The sequence below is a fragment of the Pelophylax lessonae genome (genome assembly GCF_965119305.1).
Source record: "Pelophylax lessonae genome assembly, chromosome: 13".
Lineage (NCBI taxonomy): Eukaryota > Metazoa > Chordata > Amphibia > Anura > Ranidae > Pelophylax > Pelophylax lessonae.
Window position 1 is genome coordinate 148,874,031 of NC_138780.1, and position 21,053 is coordinate 148,895,083.

The 21,053-nt window shown below is 42.5% G+C and overlaps 1 protein-coding gene across 1 annotated transcript in view; it reads left to right on the plus strand.

The window, feature by feature from the left end:
- The window catches only part of RHOJ (ras homolog family member J), a 154,030-nt gene that overhangs the window by 116,827 nt on the left and 16,150 nt on the right, over nucleotides 1-21,053 (plus strand). Inside the window, exon 2 of the mRNA XM_082242632.1 lies at nucleotides 20,453-20,511. Within this exon, the coding sequence (XP_082098758.1) occupies nucleotides 20,453-20,511 (59 nt within the window). The remainder of the gene's footprint in view (nucleotides 1-20,452; nucleotides 20,512-21,053) is intronic.

The window sequence follows — 21,053 nt, forward strand, 5'->3', positions numbered from 1 at the left end:
AAAGGGATGTAGGCCCAGCAGCTTCCCTCATTAGAGCCCTGCAGCTGCCACAGCTGATAGATATTTATGAAACCACTCCCATTGGACCCACTCAGCACAGAGGAACAAACAATGATTTCTTCAGAATAACAAAAGGTAGGAATATGCAACAAAGTTTGTTAAAATGCAATGTAGAGGATAGCTGTGATTTACCGCCCCCCTGGACCAGTATCAACCTTTCTTGATGACTTCTCCGCCTGGCTACCCTACTTTCTCTCTTCTGAAATCCCCACAATCATTCTTGGCGACTTCAACATCCCTATTAATACTAACACTCCTACCACTTCCAAACTTCTCAATCTAACCTCCTCCTTTGACCTGAAGCAATGGATACATGCTTCTACTCACTCTGAAGGCAATATCCTTGACCTTGTTTTCTCCCACCTATGCACCCCGCACAACTTTTCCAACAATCCTTTCCCTCTCTCTGATCACTACCTTATTAGTTTCACTCTTTCCCTCTACTCCACCTCCTCTCCCTCCAGCTACCGTACAGTTACCCGCAGAAACCTACGCCATCTCAACCCTTCTCTTCTCTACTCTGCTACCGACCACCTCTATGACAAAATCGCACCCCTGTCCTGCACCAACCTAGCCACTTCTGTCTACAACACTTCACTCTTAGCCTCCCTGGACACATTGGCCCCCCTCACCACACACCGAATCAGGCCCAGACCCCTTCAACCTTGGCAAACCGATAACACTAGAAGTCTGAAAAAGCATAGCCGTGCTCTTGAGCGCCTATGGCGTAAGACTCGGTCTCAGAATGATTTCAACCAATATAAATCCGCCCTCCAAAAATACAATTCCAGTCTCCACACTGCCAAACAGACCTATTTTATCACTCTCATTAACAGCCTGTCATCACGCCCCCGGCAACTCTTCGCTACCTTTAACTCTCTACTCCGTCCTCCACTACCCCCTCCCACCGACTCACTCACTGCCCAGGAGATTGCCAACCACTTCAAACAGAAGATTGACACAATTCGTAAGGAGATCGTTGCTGTTCAGATACCTTCCTCCATGTCTTATGCTTCATGCCCACAAGTGCGATCATTACTTCCCTCATTCAACCCCGCCACTACAGACGAGGTTGCTAAACTACTTGCTAACGTCCACTTAACAACCTGCCCTCTGGATCCTGTTCCCTCGCAAATGCTACGTTCACCTTCTGGCCCTATTCTACACTCTCTAACCCACATCTTCAATCTCTCTCTCTCTTCTGGCATCTTCCCCAACTCTCTAAAACATGCACTAGTCAGCCCCATACTTAAAAAGCCCTCACTGGACCCAACCGATCTGAACAACCTACGCCCTATTTCCTTGCTCCCCTTTTCATCCAAACTCCTCGAACGTCTAGTCTACAACCGACTGTGCGACCACCTTGCCGAGAATAGCCTCCTTGATCCCCTTCAGTCTGGATTTCGGCCTCAACACTCCACTGAAACTGCACTCCTAAAGCTGACAAACGATCTGCTAACGGCCAAAACCAATGGACAGTATTCTGTACTCCTACTTCTGGACCTTTCTGCTGCCTTTGATACGGTTGACCATCCCCTCCTCCTCAAAAAACACCATGCCTTTGGTCTCCGTGACTGTACTCTTAACTGGTTATCTTCCTACTTATCTAACCGCACCTTTAGCGTTACCTACAATTCTACTTCCTCCTCTCCTCTTCCCTTCTCTGTTGGAGTTCCCCAAGGCTCTGTTCTTGGACCCCTCCTATTTTCAATCTACACCTCCTCTCTAGGTCAGTTGATAGCCTCCCACGGCTTCCAATACCACCTCTACGCTGACGATACCCAAATCTACCTATCCACTCCTCAGCTCTCTCCCTCAGTCTCCTCACGTATCACTAATTTACTATCAGATATATCGGTCTGGATGTCTCACCACTTCCTCAAACTCAATCCATCCAAAACCGAGCTTATAATTTTTCCTCCACCTCGTGCCCCTTCCCCTGATTTCTCCGTCAATATCAATGGCATTACCATCAGCCCATCCCCACATGCCAAGGTCTTAGGTGTTGTCCTGGACTCTGAACTCTCCTTCAAACCCCACATCCAATCGCTGTCCAAATCTTGCCGCCTCAGCCTCCGCAACATCTCCAAAATACGCCCCTTTCTAACCAAAGACACAACAAAACTCCTAGTTCACTCCCTGGTCATCTCGCGCCTCGACTACTGCAATTCCCTTCTCATTGGCTTACCTTTACACAGGCTATCCCCCCTTCAATCCATCATGAATGCTGCCGCCAGACTCATCCACCTCACCAATCGCTCAGTGTCCGCTGCTCCTCTCTGTCAAGCCCTCCACTGGCTTCCGCTCACCCAACAAATTAAATTCAAAATACTTACAACATCTTACAAAGCAATCCACAGCCTAGCCCCCAGCTACATCACCAGCCTCATCTCAAAATACCAACCTAATCGCTCTCTTCGTTCCTCTCAAAACCTCCTGCTCTCTAGCTCACTCATCACCTCCTCCCATGCTCGCCTCCAGGACTTTTCCAGAGCCTCTCCAATCCTATGGAACTCCTTACCCTTATCTGTCCGATTATCTCCTACTCTATTAGCTTTTAGGCGATCTCTGAAAACCCTCCTTTTCAGAGAAGCCTATCCTACCAACCCCTAACAAATGTACCTCCTTTTTCTCCATCAACCCATCCCCCACGGTTATTGCCTTTTGTTTCACTTGACCCTCCCTTCTAGATTGTAAGCTCTAACGAGCAGGGCCCTCTAGTTCCTCCTGTTTTGAACTGTATTGTAACTGTATTGTCTTCCTTCACATTGTAAAGCGCTGCGCAAACTGTTGGCGCTATATAAATCCTGTATAATAATAATAATAATAATGTAGAGAGATCACCCAGAGGGGAATGTTTTTTTCTCAACAAAAGTGGAGTTACGCTTTAATATAAAATTTTATATGATATTTTAGTGATCTACTTTAAGTTGGGGTCTGGTCTAACAATTACATTTTAGAAGTTAGAATGTTGTTTTTTTGTCTAGATATTTGTAGCCTGAGTTAAATGTGCGTGTCAGACATCTCCTTTGACAGCAAATATAATTGTTTCCTGATCTAGGTTCATACACATAATCTGCTTTTATAGTGTACATTTCACCAGAAATGTAAGTTTATTGTTCAACTGAAATATCACATCTGAAACTAATTCTTCCAGTTAATTGCAAAACTTGGCACAGCTACTCTCTTTAGACACATATGAAAGCAATATGTAAAGACATGAAGAAAGCTGACATATAATGCTTTACAGCGAATTCAAGTCCACTAGTTTAATGACGATATCTGGTTGAGCTGGTGTTGAAGCAATACACCACAAGTGTCCTACTACTTACTGTTGCCCGAGGAAGAATTTAACCCTGAGATCCAGGAAGATATCAAATTAATACAGCTCTATATTTATTATATTATAAGCCCAACTCTAGGAAAAAAAATAAGATTAAATAGGGTATTGTGCATCAATTACCTTAATCCTCAGTCTTGATTCCAGACTCCGACTCCTCATCCAGAGCCAACCTATATACAACGGCAAGAAAAAGTATATGAACCCCTAGGCATTAAAGGAGAAGTATGGCCAAAGCGATTTTTGCTATACTTGTCCTGTAGGTCATAGTAGTGCAGTTTGTTCTGTACTCTTATGGCTTTTTTTCAGCTGACAGCAGGCTAAAGTCCCCGGCTGACATCACTTAGCCGGCCCAGGCTCAGGAAAGATCCCGACTTTACAGTCAGCATCCACCCAGATGCCTGGACCGGCACCTGGCTCAGCCTCTTAGTGATCAACGCTGCATGTGTGTATAAATATTTCTTACTTCTGCAGTAATTTGCCAAAAAATGTGGGAGGTACGAGCAGACAGCTGACTGAGTCTGCAGGACCTTGGCATTGCACCCGCTATCTGCCGATTGTGGATGCAATGCTTTACAGGCTGCAGTGAAACAAAAATAAAAAAATAAATGCTCCTTTTTTTTTTTTTACCTGCAACATATGTGCATTTATTACTTTTTATTTGAAAGATGAACTTTTCCTTTAGGCTGATAACACACAAACAATTCTAATCTCTTATGTCTTTATTGAATACACCTATTAGTCTCTGTGGCCACATACTTTTTCCTCCAGTACTATGAATGTTTAATTACGTCAATGAAAGCTAATTGGAGCCAGCAGTTTGCACATCTGGAGTCCAAATAATGAAATGAGTTTTGAGGTGTGGTTTACAGCTACTTTGATTGATAAGAAACTCAAACATTATATGACTGCTGTCCATAAGAAGCATCGGCTGATGTGAGCCATGCCTTTGCTCTCTGAAGACATATGATCAAGAGTAGTTGATCTGCATAAAGCTGGAAAGGCATAAAAAGCAATCTCAAAGGTTAGACATCCATTAGTCGACAGTTAGACAAATTGTCTATGAACGGAGACAGTTTAGTACTGTGGCTACTATTCCTAGAAATGGGCATCCAGCCAAGATGACTCCCAAGGCACAACTAGAATCCTCAATGAGGTAAAGAAGAACCAACAAGTAACAGTTAAAGGCTTGAAGACATCACTGGAACTGTCAAAAATGAGTCTATGATATAGAAGTCTTTGAACAGGTAGGGTGTCCATGGCGGAAAACCATGGAGAAAGATGCTGCTCTCCAAACACTGTGCACCTGAAGTTTGCCAAAAATACTGTGCACCTGAAGTTTGCCAAAAAGCACCTTGGCACACTGCAACGCTACAGGGAAAATTTTTTTTTGGACTGATGAAAGTTAAATTGTTTGGGAAGAATATTCAGCACTATGTATGGTGCAAAATGGACAAAAGCTTACCAACATCAAAACATCATCCAACCAGGGAAGTATGGTGGAGGGAACATCATGATTTGGGCTTTCTTCGCTGTCTCAGGGCCTGGACCACTAACCATCTTCAAGGGGTAAAAAATGAATTCCCAAGTTTACAAAAATATGTTACTGGATAATGTCCAGATTACTGTTCACTAGCTGAAGCCTAGTAGAAGTTGGGTGATACAGCAGGACAATAACTTTAAAATATAACTATAGGCAAAACTTTTTTTTCCATTATGGATAAAGCAAGGGAGGGTTTTAACCCCTGTGAGATTTTTTTTTTTTTTTTCGCCATCTGTGTCCCGTTGCGGAGATTTCCCTTTACTTTACTTTCTGTCCCATAACCAAACAGGAAGTGAGAAGAAATCCCTGCAAGTTAAGGGAATCCCCAGGTCACCAGAACTAGTGTCCCCCATGGAAAATGTCCCCTTTATTATGGGGACAACCCAAAATGTGGAAATTTCATTGGATTTCACTTTTAATGATAATGGTAAACAGAACAAATAGAGAGGGTGAATGTCTTTAATGGAAGCACAGTCAGCAATAAAAACTGAGTGTTCTAATTCTCCTCCACTCTATCCAAAACTAAAAAAATAGTTTTGCCTTTAGTTATACTTTAAGCTTTGAAGTAGATCCACCCAGACTGGCTTCAGAAAAAAAAAATGCGCCTTTTGGAGTTGCCCAGTCAGATCCCAGGCCTTAACCCCATAAGCATGAGCTCAAGAGTGCTGCTCACACCAGGCAAAGAGGAATGGTCAAAAATTCCTCCTGAACATTGTTCAGGTCTGAGGTACCAAAACCTGCCAAAGGCAAAGACAAATGCTGGGTGTTCCATCAGAATCAGTGACCTATCAGGTTCGGTAGCGGAAGTGACGTTCCCTCAGAACACTGTGATGCCCATCTTGGTACACCCTGCACTCAGCCGCAGTAAGCTTGCAGTCAGAAGGCAGTGGACATCTTGTTACACCCAGCCCATTCACTATATGGGCTGGGTATAACAAGATGTTCGCTACTGCCTTCTGACTGCAGGCTTACTGCGGCTGAGTGCAGGGTTTACCAAGATGGGCATCACAGTGTTCTGAGGGAACGTCACTTCAGTTACCGAATATGACGGGTCGCTGATTCTGATGGAAATTCCGGCAACCTGGCATTTGTCTTGGGAGAAAAACAACAATATAAAACTATTATTTAATCATATTATTTAAGTTACAGTGAGGCCAATCTGTGCCCATTAATTATGACTATTAAAAAGTTGGGGGAGCAAACCCTGAACATGTATTTCTAAAGCTGGTGCAGCTATGAACCAAGTGACATGCATATTAAAAAAGAATATCGCACACATGCAAAAGAAATGACTATCAAATATGGAGACAATCCATAAGTAAAAATGGGGATTTGGTCCCACCATATGGCCATATCGTGCTCAAGCCCACCACTACGTCAAAGTACCCCATTGTCAGTGGGTCCTACACTATCCATAAAAAAGGATGAATCCAGCCTCTCTAACCCTTGGAGACAACACTCCTTGCTGGGAGAGATGTGCTAATGCACTACAAGGGACTCCTCCTATATCTACTTGATAGTGGACACTGATAGAGTACAGGTGTGTGTGGGGGGGGGGGTGCTAAACCTCAGAAGTCTGGTCAGACCGAATACATAATAAACAAGCAAAAAGTTGGGGGAGCAAACCCTGAACATGTATTTCTAAAGCTGGTGCAGCTATGAACCGAGTGACATGCATATTAGAAAAGAATAGCGCACACATGCAAAAGAAATGACTATCAAATATGGAGACAATCCATAAATAAAAATGGGGATTTGGTCCCACCAAATTTCAATCTACATATGGCTGTCTTAAAGCAGCATTTCTCTTGCAGGGATATCAATTACCAATGTGTTACCTGCTGTTTGAGCCGTTAATACAATTCAGGAAAAGGACAAACTATAACCCACTTTAGTAACAATCAAATGATATAGAAACCTAATACCCAACAAATATGCTTAGTTGTGTAAATTCTTAATGTACCAAGATTTTGATATTCTTCACATAATATTTTAATTAGTTATGTATGAGTGAACACGTAAATCGTGTTAGCTGAGGTTTATTGTTAGTCTGACGTGCAGTGACAATAGAGCACAAAGACCAACTCACAGATTTGCTAAGATGCTGTGGGCAAATAATTACTACAAGAAGATTACGTCTATAACATAGCAGATTCATTAAGTGCTGCGCTAGTATGTCCATGTTGTGTATCACACCACAGGGGAGGAACGTGGGAATAAATCAACGCAGCTCTGTGCAAACTGAAAATCTGCAAAGGATTCTCACTGAGAGCCAGCTTGATGAACGCTCTTTTTTATAATCAAAATTTTTATTAATTTCCAAACAAAAAATAGAACAGATACAGAAAACGAGTAATACAAACATTCTATAACAGGCTTATAGAACATGGGTGAAGCTAACATAGGCCTTCTATAGTCAAATATATGAGACACATGGGAATCTTGGTAACGAAAACTCCCGGGTTCTGCCACCTGTCCTCTCACCATCATCAACACGGGCGCGGAAGAACAGGGGGAAATAGACACAAGCAATACATATTAGTGATCGACCAATATCGGTTTTTCATTGCCGATACTGATATTTTGGTCAATGCATATCGGTATACATTTAACCTTTTTTTTTTTTTTTTTTTTTTACTTTACAGGTACTCTTGTGCAGGGATCTGGGGGTCTAAAAGACCCAAAATCCCTCCTCTGCACTTAAAAGCATTCAAATTGACAAGTTTGGCTGTTTTGAATGCTGTCATTTTTTTTCATCTGGCGCCAGACAGTACCCGGACGTGATGTCACTCATGACATTACTTTAGGGTTTTTGCATGGAGACCCAATCAGAGCCGAATGTGGCTTTGATCGGGTCTTTGGCGGTCGTGCTTCTCAGCCGCATCAGTTGTCATCACAAGACAGCCAACTGTTGGCTATGGACGCCGGTACCGGGGTGATGCCTCTATCTGCAGGGATCACTCCGGTACAGCACTTTCCCGAAATATCGGCAATATCGGTCACCTTGGTGGTCGATTCCGATATATCGGGGAAAATACATTTCAGCCCTCGATATATAGGCTTTGCCAATAATCGGTTGATCTCTAATACATATATTACAACATGAACGCTCTTCTAGATGTGTCTGTTCTAAAGGAACCTGCTTATATGGCAATTTATAAAAGCCTCTTCCGCAGTGTGTCTAAAATGTATAGCACTCTATAGTAATATTTTAGAACGGTGTCTTAAGCAAAAGTCTTGTATTTTTAATATTTTTTTTAAATATCCATTTTATTCTTGTATTTTGTATCCAATGGGCATCTTTTTACAGAACATTTTGCTGTATATGGTAGGACCTTAACAAGTACTGGCTTCTTTCTTTTATTATTATTTCACCTAACATTCCTATCAAGTTTATTTTAAGTAAATTCATGCTTTTCTCATGCATGACCCCCTCTGCTCCATTTAGTCTGAGAGTGAAAAATAAAAGCCCTCTGTAAGGTACATACGCTGTCATGGAGGAGTCACCATACTCATTTATTTTCAATAGATTTTCATTGGGTTCACCATAGCCATGGTTTCCACAGAGCTATGGACTACCAGTGACATGCTCCTCCATGGTAGTACATTGTATTTCCTCTGGTTCCTGGCAAAAAACAGAGCAGCAGAGGAATGAAGGAAAGGTAAGTATATTGTGGTGGTCGTTACACCTTTGTGTCTTAACTCCAAAATAAAAATGTAATATATCTCAACTTCCCCATGCGCAATGGTGGTAGCTGCATTCGTTTTTAGCAAGTACAGAATGTCTTTGGCAAATAGAGAAAATACAGTAACTGTTTATATTGCCAGAAATGCAGTGTCCAAGTCACTCACTGTGGGTTAAAAGAAAGCAGAATGAACCTTAAAGTGGATGTAAACCCTCACACATACTGTATACCCAGTGAAGTGAACAGACTCAGATAATACAGAGATGAAACAAATCTCCCTACATAAGATTTACTTGTATATATGCTGTCTTCAGCTTTCTACACTCTTTAGAAAGTGCACGTCCTGTTAGACTTTCTGTTCCTGATTCACCTGTCGGAGGGAAGTTTGGCTATACACTATGAGACTGAGAGCTGTGCTATGAATAGACCAGCCGTCTGCTAATCTCTCTATGTACCCACCCCAACACAAATTTCAGACTGGTATTATCTCAGTTGACGGAGAACTTGTCCGAAGTTATCATGCTGATAACAGAAGAACAAAGCAGGAAAAAGCCACGGGACCCTTTGGAGAGAGATAAGTAAGCACTACAGATAGATGTGCCCAGGTAAAATTTCATGAATCAGGTTTCCATCCACTTTAACTCTATTGTGTAGACTACTAGTTCCATCAACCCACCATGTAGTGGAGATGAACAGATGCAGACATGTTTGAAGTCCAGAATGTGTAACAACCATGGCTCCTTCTATAGCCACAGTGGAGAAAAAAGCATAGCCATAAAGGGAAAGAAAGTGTGTTGTTCATTACCAGGCCCCCAAAAAAGCCTGAAAAAGAAAAATGAATGCAGCTACCCCATCTAAGGACATGTAAGCTGGGATATAGAACAACTTGTTTTTGGGTTTAAAAGATGTATGTTTTTTCTTTTATTCATACTTACCTAGGTGGATGCAACATCGGTCTGATGCTGCATCTGTCCCATGGTGCCTCTAACACTGAGAACCGAGTGAAAGAACACCGCAGATCACTTGGTTCTCACAGCTCCGTAAGCAGAGAGCTGCTGACTGTCAGTCAGCAGCTCTCTGCTCTGCCCCCTCCTCACTCATTGGAGCTCTGGGCTGTGGTGGGGCGGGAGCGGCCGGCTCAAGCTCTCAGTGGTTTGCTGAGAGGCTGAGCCAGGTGCTGATTCAGGCAGGTGGGCGGATCACAACTCCATGGTCGTGATGACATCCAAGCCTGGACCGACTCTGACATCAGCAGAGAGTGGACTTCAGCCCGCTCTCTGCTAATAATGTGTCACAGGAGTGTGAAATGAACTGGACTCTGTGATCCAGAGGAGAAGTACAGCCAAATGAGCTTTGGCTGTACTTCTCCTTTAAATATGTTTTCAAGTCCTAGGTAAATCATATAGATTTAGCAGTTGGCTTTAACAGGGTTGTAAAAATAACAAACATGTCATACTTACCTGCTCTGTGCAATGGTTTTGCACAGAACAGCCCCGATCCTTTTCTGTTTCTGGGGTGCCCCGCTGGCGCTCCAGGCCACTCCTCTTCATCGGGTGCCCCCACGGAAAGCTTCTTATGTCATATTTATTATTGTGTAGCACCCTACAAAGTAGGTGCTGGGTAAAGTATAGTGGGCCTTGGCTGCCTAACAGCAGGGCAATGATTTTCAGCTGGGCTGTCATGTCTCCCAGGTGTAGCTGTTGAGACTGGGGAATCTCCCCACTGTGCTCCATGAGAGGGTTATCATTGGGCAGTGGAGGAAACCCAGCCAATGGTGCACTCAGGCCTGTATCTACCCCAGAAAGGCAGATTCTGCCGCACAGCATTCTGGGAGTGGGTATAAGTTTAAGGGGAACGCATGACGCAGCGTCTTTGGCGGGAAGCAGAGTCCCAGGAGGGAGAGTATGGCTGTCTCTCCTCCTGTCAGCAGGATCGGGTGTCCCAGGCGGCTTGCCTGAGGTGACAGAGGGCTGAGCTGAGCTGCAGAGAGGATCCAGTGTGCAGAGTACCAGCAGAGTTGAGAGGGGTCTAGTTTCAGGAAAGCATTCCCAGTTCGTGAGTACTGCAAACTGCCCCCTGGGGGGTCTGCCTAGAGGAAGAGGGGACCACTCCGGTGAAGGTCGTGGGGATCCAGGAACTAGCTAGCCAGTGCAGGAGTAAAAGTAAAAGGGGGTGCCAGTGTTGACCCTGAAGAGAAGCAGAGAGGATGCCAGTGTGTGGGCCCTGAAGTATAGAGGGGGTGCCTAGTGAGAGGACCCTGAAGTGTAGAGGGAATGCCTAGTGAGAGGACCCTGAAGTGTAGAGGGGGTGCCTAGTGAGAGGACCCTGAAGTGTAGAGGGGGTGCCTAGTGAGAGGACCCTGAAGTGTAGAGGGAATGCCTAGTGAGAGGACCCTGAAGTGTAGAGGGGGTGCCTAGTGAGAGGACCCTGAAGTGCAAAGGGGGCGCCAGCGGTTGGGCCCTGAAGTGTTAAAGTGTACAGTGTGCAGTGTACAGTGTTGAGAGTTGCAGCAGCACAAACCGTTACAGGAGCTACCTCAGTCAGCAAGGACTGTAAGGAGCTGTATGCAGGACTTTTGAGCTAACCAGAGTGTCAAGTGTCAGTTTGCAGTATAGTCCAGGACTTGTTGAGCTAACCAAAGTGTCAAAAGTCAAGTTCAAGTACAGTTCAGCAAGTCAGCATTTTTCAAGCGCCAACAAGCGTTGGTCGGCATCCAGCCGGCGTCAAGACAGCGATGAAAGGCATTTTTTCTGCAAAGTGTCCCATTTGTACCTAGTTGAGCCAGAGGAGTATCCCACTCATTCCCTTCTCCCATCCCCAACATCAAATAAACAAAACAAACCAAAGATGCCGGAATGGTTATTGTCTCCAATCTTACACTTGGGTATTCAGTTTAAATGGGCTGAAGGTGTCACCGGTAACAATGGCAGACCCACATCAGGCCCAATGCCTGAAATACCTGCTACAATTGGTTCCTTTATTATAGATGGGAAATGAGAGGAGCTATTAAACACCCTTTTTGTATTAGAATGGGGAAGCAAACTTGGAGCATGTTTTGTAGACATTGAGCAGTTAGATCACTGGTATTAGTTACATTATGTACACTACTTATATTTGTGCTTATACAATTTTTTGAGCCATTCATATATATATATATATATATATATATATATAAATATATATATATAATATTTTATTTATTTTTTTGGTAGTTTCTTTTGGATTCTTTTTGCCAATAACTTTGCAGAATATCACCTTTCCAAAATTTCTGAATAGCTCTGAGCTTCCCCCTAGTGGTGTGAACTGATGCTGCATTTATTTAATACTTCAACTAGTTTAGGGAGCATGAAAAAATGTCATTTAAGGAGGTCATCCAAACCGCATTTGCACTCCCACTCCCATCTGGTGCTTTTAAGGGTCGCTAAAACCTACCTGTACTGCTCCCGCAGTGTATTTTTGTGCTTAGGTTTGCTGATCTCAGTGGAAATGATTATATTAGGAAAATCCTATTCACATGTTTTGCAGTGGGCTCAGCTGATCATGGTCATTTTTTAGGTGGGGCTCAGGGTGGCTCCTCAATTTGCTACCTACACAAACTATTGCTGTGCAGATCACATGTGATGCCTGTGCAATGGGAATTCAGCATTTGTATGGCTAAATTTGCATCTCATTCGGACCTAAACGGTGCAGGACCCTTTTTTTTAGGCTGCCTGGAATCGGATTGAATGGGTGTTCACTATAATCTGCAAACCGATTTGAGGGTGTCATTAACCTTACATTGACACCTGCAGGAGTTTGCAGAGGGCAGTATGAACTGCCTGCGAGTGAGATGCGATGCGGGAATCTGCACTGGAATTGCGCTGGTTCCAGCATTGCACAAGTTTGAACACATCACATGTGGTGCAAATTAAAGCTCCATTTTCACAGCTAATTGACAAAGAAGTTGTTCAGTGTTCCAGGTCAGCTTTTGATCAGTGTCAGGTCAGGATTCTATCCTGTTTTATCCTGTTCACAACTAAATGACATGTGCGATTCAGTAGCGTTCCCATAGAAGTCAATGGGCCTGAATTTGCACCTAACCCCGGACCACACTACTCAGAAAACGGACAGGACTCTTTCTCAATTCGCATTAAATCCACACTCCGGCTGCACCGGACATATATGAACAGGCACAATAGAAAGCAATGTTCTTTCATATGTCATGTGAATTGGAATGCAGTTCAAAACGCATCTAATTTGCATATGTGTGAACCTAGCCTATGTTCAGGTCATAATTTGTCAAATATTAACCTCTGATGTTAACCCATGAGGATAAAAAAAAAATATGAACTTGTTTGCTTGTACATAAAGTTTGTTTGCGGTTATTTCAATTCTCATACACATTGCCCATTTAGAGGTGGTGTTTTCTTGATATACTATTGGTGTTTTTTTTTTTTTTTTTTTTTACTGCTAGGTTTATGTACATTACATATATAAATGTAATGTGTGTATTCATTGCAGATAATGATGGCAGCAAAAAATACGTAAAGGTAGATCTGTAGTCACTTTTGCAATGCGTTAAAAGATCAGTCCACCTTACAGAGAAATTTCAATTACAAGTGGAATCTGATTGGATAAATCACTCTGCTGCCTTTCTATATTTCTTTAAAGTGAATCTTATTTAAAGGATAAGTTTATCTTAGTAAAAAAAAAAATATGTATATATATATATATTAACCACTTCTGGACCGGAAGTATTTGCCCCCTTAATGACCAGGCCATATTTTGCGATTTGGCACAGCTTTATTTTTAACGGAAATTGCGCGGTCATGAAATTGATGTCCTTTTTTTCCCACAAATGGAGATTTCTTTTGGTGGTATTTGATCACCTGTGCGGTTTTTATTTTTTGCGCTATAAACAAAAATAAAAAAATATATATTTTTTACATTCTGTTATACAACATTCCCAAAAAAAAAAAAGTAAAAATCAGAATTTTTTAACATTTTAGGCCAATGTGTTTTCTGCTACATATTGTTGGTAAAAAAAAAAAATCACAATAAGCATATTTTGATTGGTTTGCGCAAAAGTTATCACGTCTACTATCTACGGGAAAGATTTATGTGATTTTTATTGTTTTTTTTTTTATTTACTAGTAATAGCGGTGACCTGCGATTTTTTTGCGGGACTGCTACATTGCGGCGGACAGATTGGACCCCTGACTGACATTTTTGGGGGGACCATTGACATTACTACAGTGATCAGTGCTAAAAATATGCACTGTTACTGTAATAATGACACTGGCAGGAAAGGGGTTAATAAAGTAAGTGATCAAGGGTTTAAATGTGTACCTAGGGGCATATTTCTAACTGTGGGGGGGGGGTGGCTTGTGAAATGATCACAGAGACTTGTGATCCTATATAGAAGGATCACAGGCGCTCTGTGATCATTCCAGAGAGAAGAACGGTCAGCTGTGTTTACAACAGCTGCCCGTCCTTCTCTCTCAGCGGTGAGCGATCGTGGGTGTCGGGTGGCAATCGGAGCCGCCTGCCCTGTGCATCGTGATCCCTGCTGACGAACGGGGACAGGAGTCTGCTCGCCCCCTAGCTGCAGACGTTTACCTACGGCGGATCGCAAAGGAGCGGCTGCCTGCCCTAGTATAACTGCGGCGGGCGGTCGTTAAGCGGTTAATGTACTTTTTTTTTTTTTTGCAGATAAACAAATGTGCATTTATTTATTTTTTTCTGAAGACTGTGTAAGCTGCCTGCTCGTACCTCCTATGAGAAGGCGGGTTCACACCTACAGGAAGAGATAATGAACTACAGAGAACGCTCAACGGCATTGGGAGCTACAAGCTGACAGCCCCAAAGCATGTTGGTAGTTGTAGCTTTCACATTCACAGAAACTGTAAATTAATGATGCGGCTGGGCAGACGGAGCAGTGGATCAGGGAGCAGCTGCAGGAATAGGAACATGTTACATGTTCCACCCTAAAAATGGATGGAACATGTAATATGTTCTCAAAGGTGAACTGATCCGTTCAGTTGTTTCCTTTTACGATTAGAAGCCATAAATATGGACTCTTTCAAACAGGCAGTAAGCTTGTTGCCCTCTGAAAAGCAATCTGTGGTGAGTCCCTTTTCAGAGAGCAGTATAGCAGTGGTTGGCAAGTATTCAGAAGGTGCTACTACTGCCTCCTTATGTCTGAGTTTTTTTTTTTTTTTTCAGCTTTACTTTTTTTTATTGCCGAATAGCAATAACGGCATCATGCCATGATTGCAAGCCAAGCGTTTGGCTCATATTTGTGTAGCACTGCCCCCTTGGTGGTTGCTTGTACTTGTATGTTCTTCTGTGCAGCTTTGACCCTGTGAACCGTCCAGCCCTCCTGACACTCTAGGTTCAGACATGTTGTGTATACCTTTAAATGACACACTGACACAATGCAGATAGATTTTAACTCTTTAACTTGGCTTTACTCAAGAAAAAGGCTTGAAAAGAGTATTAATTAACTAGGCCCTGGATAAACAGTCAGGGCTCATTTGAAATAACACCAAAGAACAGTGAAAAACAAGTTATAATAACAAGTAAATACACCAAATATACACAATATCTTACAGCAGGGTTTCCAAATTAATTGAAACCCTATGACATGGTATAGCAAAACTTTGGAACCCCAACAAAAAAAATGTGTGCCGTAGACAGAGAATTTTAATGTCCCTAACAGAGAATTTCAATGTCCCTGACAGAGCCTTTCAATGTCCCTGGCAGAGCTTTTCAATGTCCCCCACAGAGCCTTTCAATGTCCCTAACAGAGAATTTAAATTTCCCTGACAGAGCCCACCTAACAGCGATTTCTATCTGACAATAATGGAGCTTTAGCAATGAACCCCACTCTCTATCACTCATCTACCACGAGATGAAAATGGCTGATGACAGGGCTGGCTGGCTAACTGCTGGGTGGGCTCTCTCATGGATGAGCTTTGTAAGTGGCTGGCTGATCATGGCAAGGTTGGCGGCAGGGCAGGCAAGCTGAAGTCAGAGCTGACATCAGGGCGGGATTAAGATCACGCTCCCGCAATCTCTTATGAGATTGCGGTTATGGGATCTCTGCCATTTTTCAACCTTCCGGGAACAGCAGGCGGTGGCCATCTTGAATGTGGCAAACTGCCTCGGAACCCCAATTTTGTTCTCACGGAACCCATTGGGAAACGCTGTCTTACAGTAAGTGAATGAATCCCTCAGAAAGTTATAAATTACTATGAGGAATGCTTTTACTAAAGGGGAACCGCGGGCCAATCTATAATACCTGTATCCAAATGAGAGATGAGGTAATCTAGATACCAGTAACGTGTCCCCTTTAAGAGCAATGATATAGCAATGTTCAGTATGCAAGGCCTTGCTAAGATCTTCACCGGCAGTTGGAGCTAAAAGAGCAAATGATTCCCCGATGTAGCACAGTGTGAGACAGGCAATGCAGGATAGCTGGATCTGATCAATGATGACCCACTAACTGATCCAAGTGTAGAGTGTCTGTGTTCAGTGTCTAAGAAAAACTGTAGCAACTGGTAACGGGACTCTGAGCAGGTACTCTCTCACCAATCCTGATGTCCCTCTTAGGAGTTCTAGATGAAGAGGCAGCGGAGATAGCCATGCTCTGCTGTTGAGTCCCACCGACTCTAACTCAATCAGCCATGCTGCAAGGATGTAGTGATGGTCATCCGTTCTGCCTGGGCTGAGTCTGCAGTCCTCTCTCTCTGCGGCAGACTGATGCACACACAATGCATCCCAGGAAGCAAGAGAGAATGGGCTTGTTCAACAACTCCCTTTATAGTCTCTCCCGCAATTCTGTCCTGTAGCCCATGGCCTGTTGGAAAGTATAGTTCTTAAACAGTTCAGCAGTGCAGTAATATCCTTTTAGAAGACTACAGTTCCCACAATGCCTTTCTTCCAGTCTCAGGAGTATGGGGAGCACAGAGACAGTCTGAGAGAGCAGAAAGTAAGTCTGTAGTATCAGATAATGGTAGTCCGCCCCTGGCTATATTTGCAGTGTGGCCCCACTGATCTCAACAGGCAGGTTTGGTAGTTGTTGCCACCTGTCAGACTCTGCAAATTTGAGTAAAAAATTGCAGCAAATGCAAAGCATCGCAGACTGTGGCTTGTGTACAGGTCTGTCAGACTTTATTGTTAGAATTCAGCCAGGGGGCAGTAAAACTGTGGCCTGATTTTATCACCCCCCCCCCCCCAGCCAATGGTGCAAAAGAGCAGATACCAAAACAATGCCCAAAGAGACATTCCCAGTGGCCAGTGAAGGTGCTCTTATTAGAGAAGGCAGTTGGTAAAGGTTAGACTTGAAGTCAGGGAAAGTCAGACTATAGTGAAATCAGAAAGGGGCACAGAAGGGATTATTCTGGCTAATAAAGTTTATAGTAGACACAATTAGGTAGAAACTTTGCTTTAAACATTAAATTAGTATAGGTTTAGTTTAGAGCCCTTTCACACTGAGTTTTTCAAGCGCTTTTGCGTTAAAACAAAAACCACCTGAAAAGCGCTAGAAAAATGCTTCCAATTAAAGTCAATGAATGCTTTCATAGTAGAGGACTGCACTCTGACCTAAAAAATTGTGATAATTTATTGATAAATCCAAAAATCCATAATAGACAAAATTATCAGAGACAGGAGAAAAGACATAGTTGACGCGTTTCACAAAAAATAACGCTTTAATGTAAGTGAGCCGGCGATGGGGGGGGGGGGTGTGAGCTGGCGAGCTGGCAAGCTGGTGTGAGTGTGGTCCGGGGGGGTGGTATGGTGTGGTCCGCCTGCTGCCCCCCTGGCCCATGGAGCACCAACCGCCACTGCTAGTTATAAATGTAGGCTTTCTGGCTGTCAGACTTTTGATTTTGTCCCAATTTTGAACTTTCATTTTGAATACAACTAAATTACTTTTGCTAGTGAGTGCCTTCCCGACTACAATCTGTTTATTAATATTCCCAAGCATGATGTTCTTTGCTGGGGATAAGTCCATAAATGTTCCCCCTTAAGGAGCCAGGAGCCAAAACTTTGCAATTCCGATTGTCACTGATCACTTGGATCCTCACTGATGATTGGGAACCAATGAGAGCGGTTCCCGATCATGTGATCGTTATGTCACACCCAGCCAGCCTGCAGATTACTACTGCCACATTAAGGTTACGTTCACATCTAGGCGTTGCTATTTTTACAGGCATTTTATAGGCGTTTTTCAGGTGTTTTTTTTGCCCATTTTTTAGGGGGTTTTACAGGCATTTTTGCAGCATTTTTGTGCAGGCATTTTTAGGTTGACAAGTGATCAATGGAAAAAAAAATAAAAACACCTGTAATCTGCCAACAAAGAATCTCATGTACTTTTTTGAGCGATGGGCATTTTGCTTAAGGCGACAGGGATCATTGAAATGAATGGGATTTGTCTTGTTTGGCATTTTTAGAGCTGAGGCTTAGAGCACAAAATTGCCCAAAAACACCTAGATGTGAACGGAGCCTAAGGCTCGATTCATACCTATGCATGCTGCTTTTGAGCATTTCTGTAGTGCTTTTTGCTGTGACTGACACATTTTTTGCCACGATTTTACCGCTATTTACGTTTTGCATTTTCTGGAGGTTTTATTGGAAAATTTTTGTTGGGCAGATTTAAAAATGCAAATTGAGGGAAAATTGCCGCAAATCGTGGTAAAAATGCAATATTATCATTTTGGATGCAGATCCATTGAAGTCTATTAATGCAAAACACTGCATTTTGCAGGGAAAAAAAAGTCCCAGATCCTTTCCAAAAATGCAGTGGCACAAAAATGCATTGATTTGAATGTGTTCCATAGGAACCCAGGTTAAAGAAATTAAATGCATTCCTGCAAAAAGCATAAAAAAATACATTAGTTTGAATCCAGGCTTAGGCTGCAGTGCCATCTATTAACTACTTCCGGACCGGCCGCCGACAATTTACTGCGGCACGCTGGCCCTCCAGTGCGAACCGACGTACAGTAGGTCTACATCGGTCGCGCGCCTGCAGCTAGGGGGTGAGAACACGCCGCTGGCGGCACGCTTCCACCCCCACTCATCAGTAGGGACTCCGATGCACGGGGAAGGCTGCTCCAATTGCCACCTGACACCCACGATCGCTCCCCGCTAAGAGAGAAGAACGGTCATCTGTTGTAAACACAGCTGATCGTTCTTCTCCCTGGAATGATCATAGAGCCCCTGTAATCCTTCTATGTAGGATCATAGGTCTCTGTGATCATTTCACAAGCCCGCCCCCATACAGTTAGAATCACTCACCTAGGCTCACATTTAACCCATTGATGGCCCACAGTGTTAACCCCTTCCCTGCCAGTGTCATTATTACAGTAACAGTGAATATTTTTAGCACTGATTACTGTAGTAATATCACTGGTACCCCCAAAAGTGTCAAAAATGTCAGTTAGGGGTCCGATCTGTCTGCCGCAATGTCGCAGTCTTGCTAAAAAATCACAGATCACCGCCATTACTAGTAAAAAAAAAAAAGAAAGCAATAATTATGACATAAATCTTCCCTGTAGTTAGTAGAGGCTATAAATTTTGCGCAAACCGATCAAAATACGGTTATTGCGATTTTTTTTTTTACCAAAAATATGTAGCAGAAAACAAATTGGCCTAAAATGTTAAAAAATTTTGATTTATAATTTTTTTTTTTTTTTTTGAATGTTATATAGCAGAAAGTGAATTTTTTTTTTTTTTTTCAGAATTGTCACTCTTTTTTTTGTTTATAGCGTAAAAAATGAAAATCGCACAGGTGGTCAAAACACCAAAAGAAAGCTCTATTTGTGGTCAAAAAGGGACATAAATCTTATTTAGGCACAGCGTCGCACGACCGTGCAATTGTCCATTACAGTAACGCAGTTCCGAATCTCGAAAAATGGCCTGGTCATTAAAGGGCAAATCCTTCCAGTCCAGAAGTGGTTAATAGTGTGAAATACAATTGTGTCTTACATAAAATAAATGTCAGCGCCTCAAAATAAAATAGCAGCTTGCAAACAGTGTGAATATACAAACACCAACGTAACATGTAAAAAGAGGTTGCAGCGCTCAAATAATGATTTAAAGTGACAAATAATCCAAAATACTGATGTGAAAAGAGGGTGTGTATGACAATTTAGTCCGTAACAACATATAAAGTCCTTTAAATCATTATTTGAGCGCTGCAACCTCTTTTTACAAATTGTGTCTTACAGTTTATTCGTTGACTGATACAATTACACTATTAAGAAAAATACAATATTAAAAAAATATATATTTTTTTAACATTTTGTAATTTTGTTAGTCTATGATAAAACAAAGAGCTTTTATTAAAATGTGCCAAATAAAAGCTTTACGTGTCCTTAAAAATGACTGATCTGCATTTTATACATAAATATATATATATTAAATGATATATACTGTATATACACACATGTATGTCCTTGTGTAGTGTGTATGTATATCTATATACCAACTGTATAGTGTCAGAAAATAGTCTTCCTATATTTCGTGTACTAATTAGTTTGAAGGTTCCATCAGTCGCACTGTACAAATCAGCATCATCCTCTCTGGGGTGTGTAAAATGACTAATCAGAGGCAATCTGCACTCCATATATATTCTAGTCACTCAACACTGTGACTTGGACCATCTGTTTTAAGTGCAGCCGTTACCGCCTTGGATTAAACATGATATCTGTTAGCTCTGCTCACTGTCACCATTAGAGGAAATGGAGTTGGAACCAGCAGAAGATTCGCTGGCTGAGATGCTGACAGATGATTATTGCTCCCCTTTGTAATAGAACATTATCTTTTATTGTTTTCCAGTGACGGTGAGCATTGGAGGGAAGCAGTATCTTCTGGGACTATATGACACTGCAGGACAGGTAACAGCCAAGTCTTATAAATGTTTTTATATGTTATTAGTGGCAGCAAACATAAATGATGAGCCAGTTTATATCAATTTCTGTTAATCAGGGCCAGTGCCAAGGGTAGCACCCAACATGCAAGTTCTAGAAACCTTTCCTTTATGTTGTTTTCCTCTTTTGGCCCCCTTTGGATATTCCTGTCTACACTTGGCAAGAACACTGTGGGGGGAGTCAGAAGGCTCTTTACAGTTCAAGAAACATGAAACCCTTATCTGATGGTTTGTATAGTTGTAGAGTCATCTTGCATATAAAGCAGGGTGAATGCTGTCCCTAATAGTACATGGTAACATTCCTTTTGGAAAATGAACCACATGACACTAAGTTGTACAAAACGACATTAACGTTTAAAGAGGAGCTCCAGGCTCCTTCAGAAAAAATGAAGTCAGCTGCTCCAAATATTGTAGCTGCTGACTTTTAATATAAGGACACTTACCTGTGCAGGGAACCCGCAATGTCCTCACCTGAGCCGATTCTTCTCTAGCAAGGAAAACAGAAAGTGA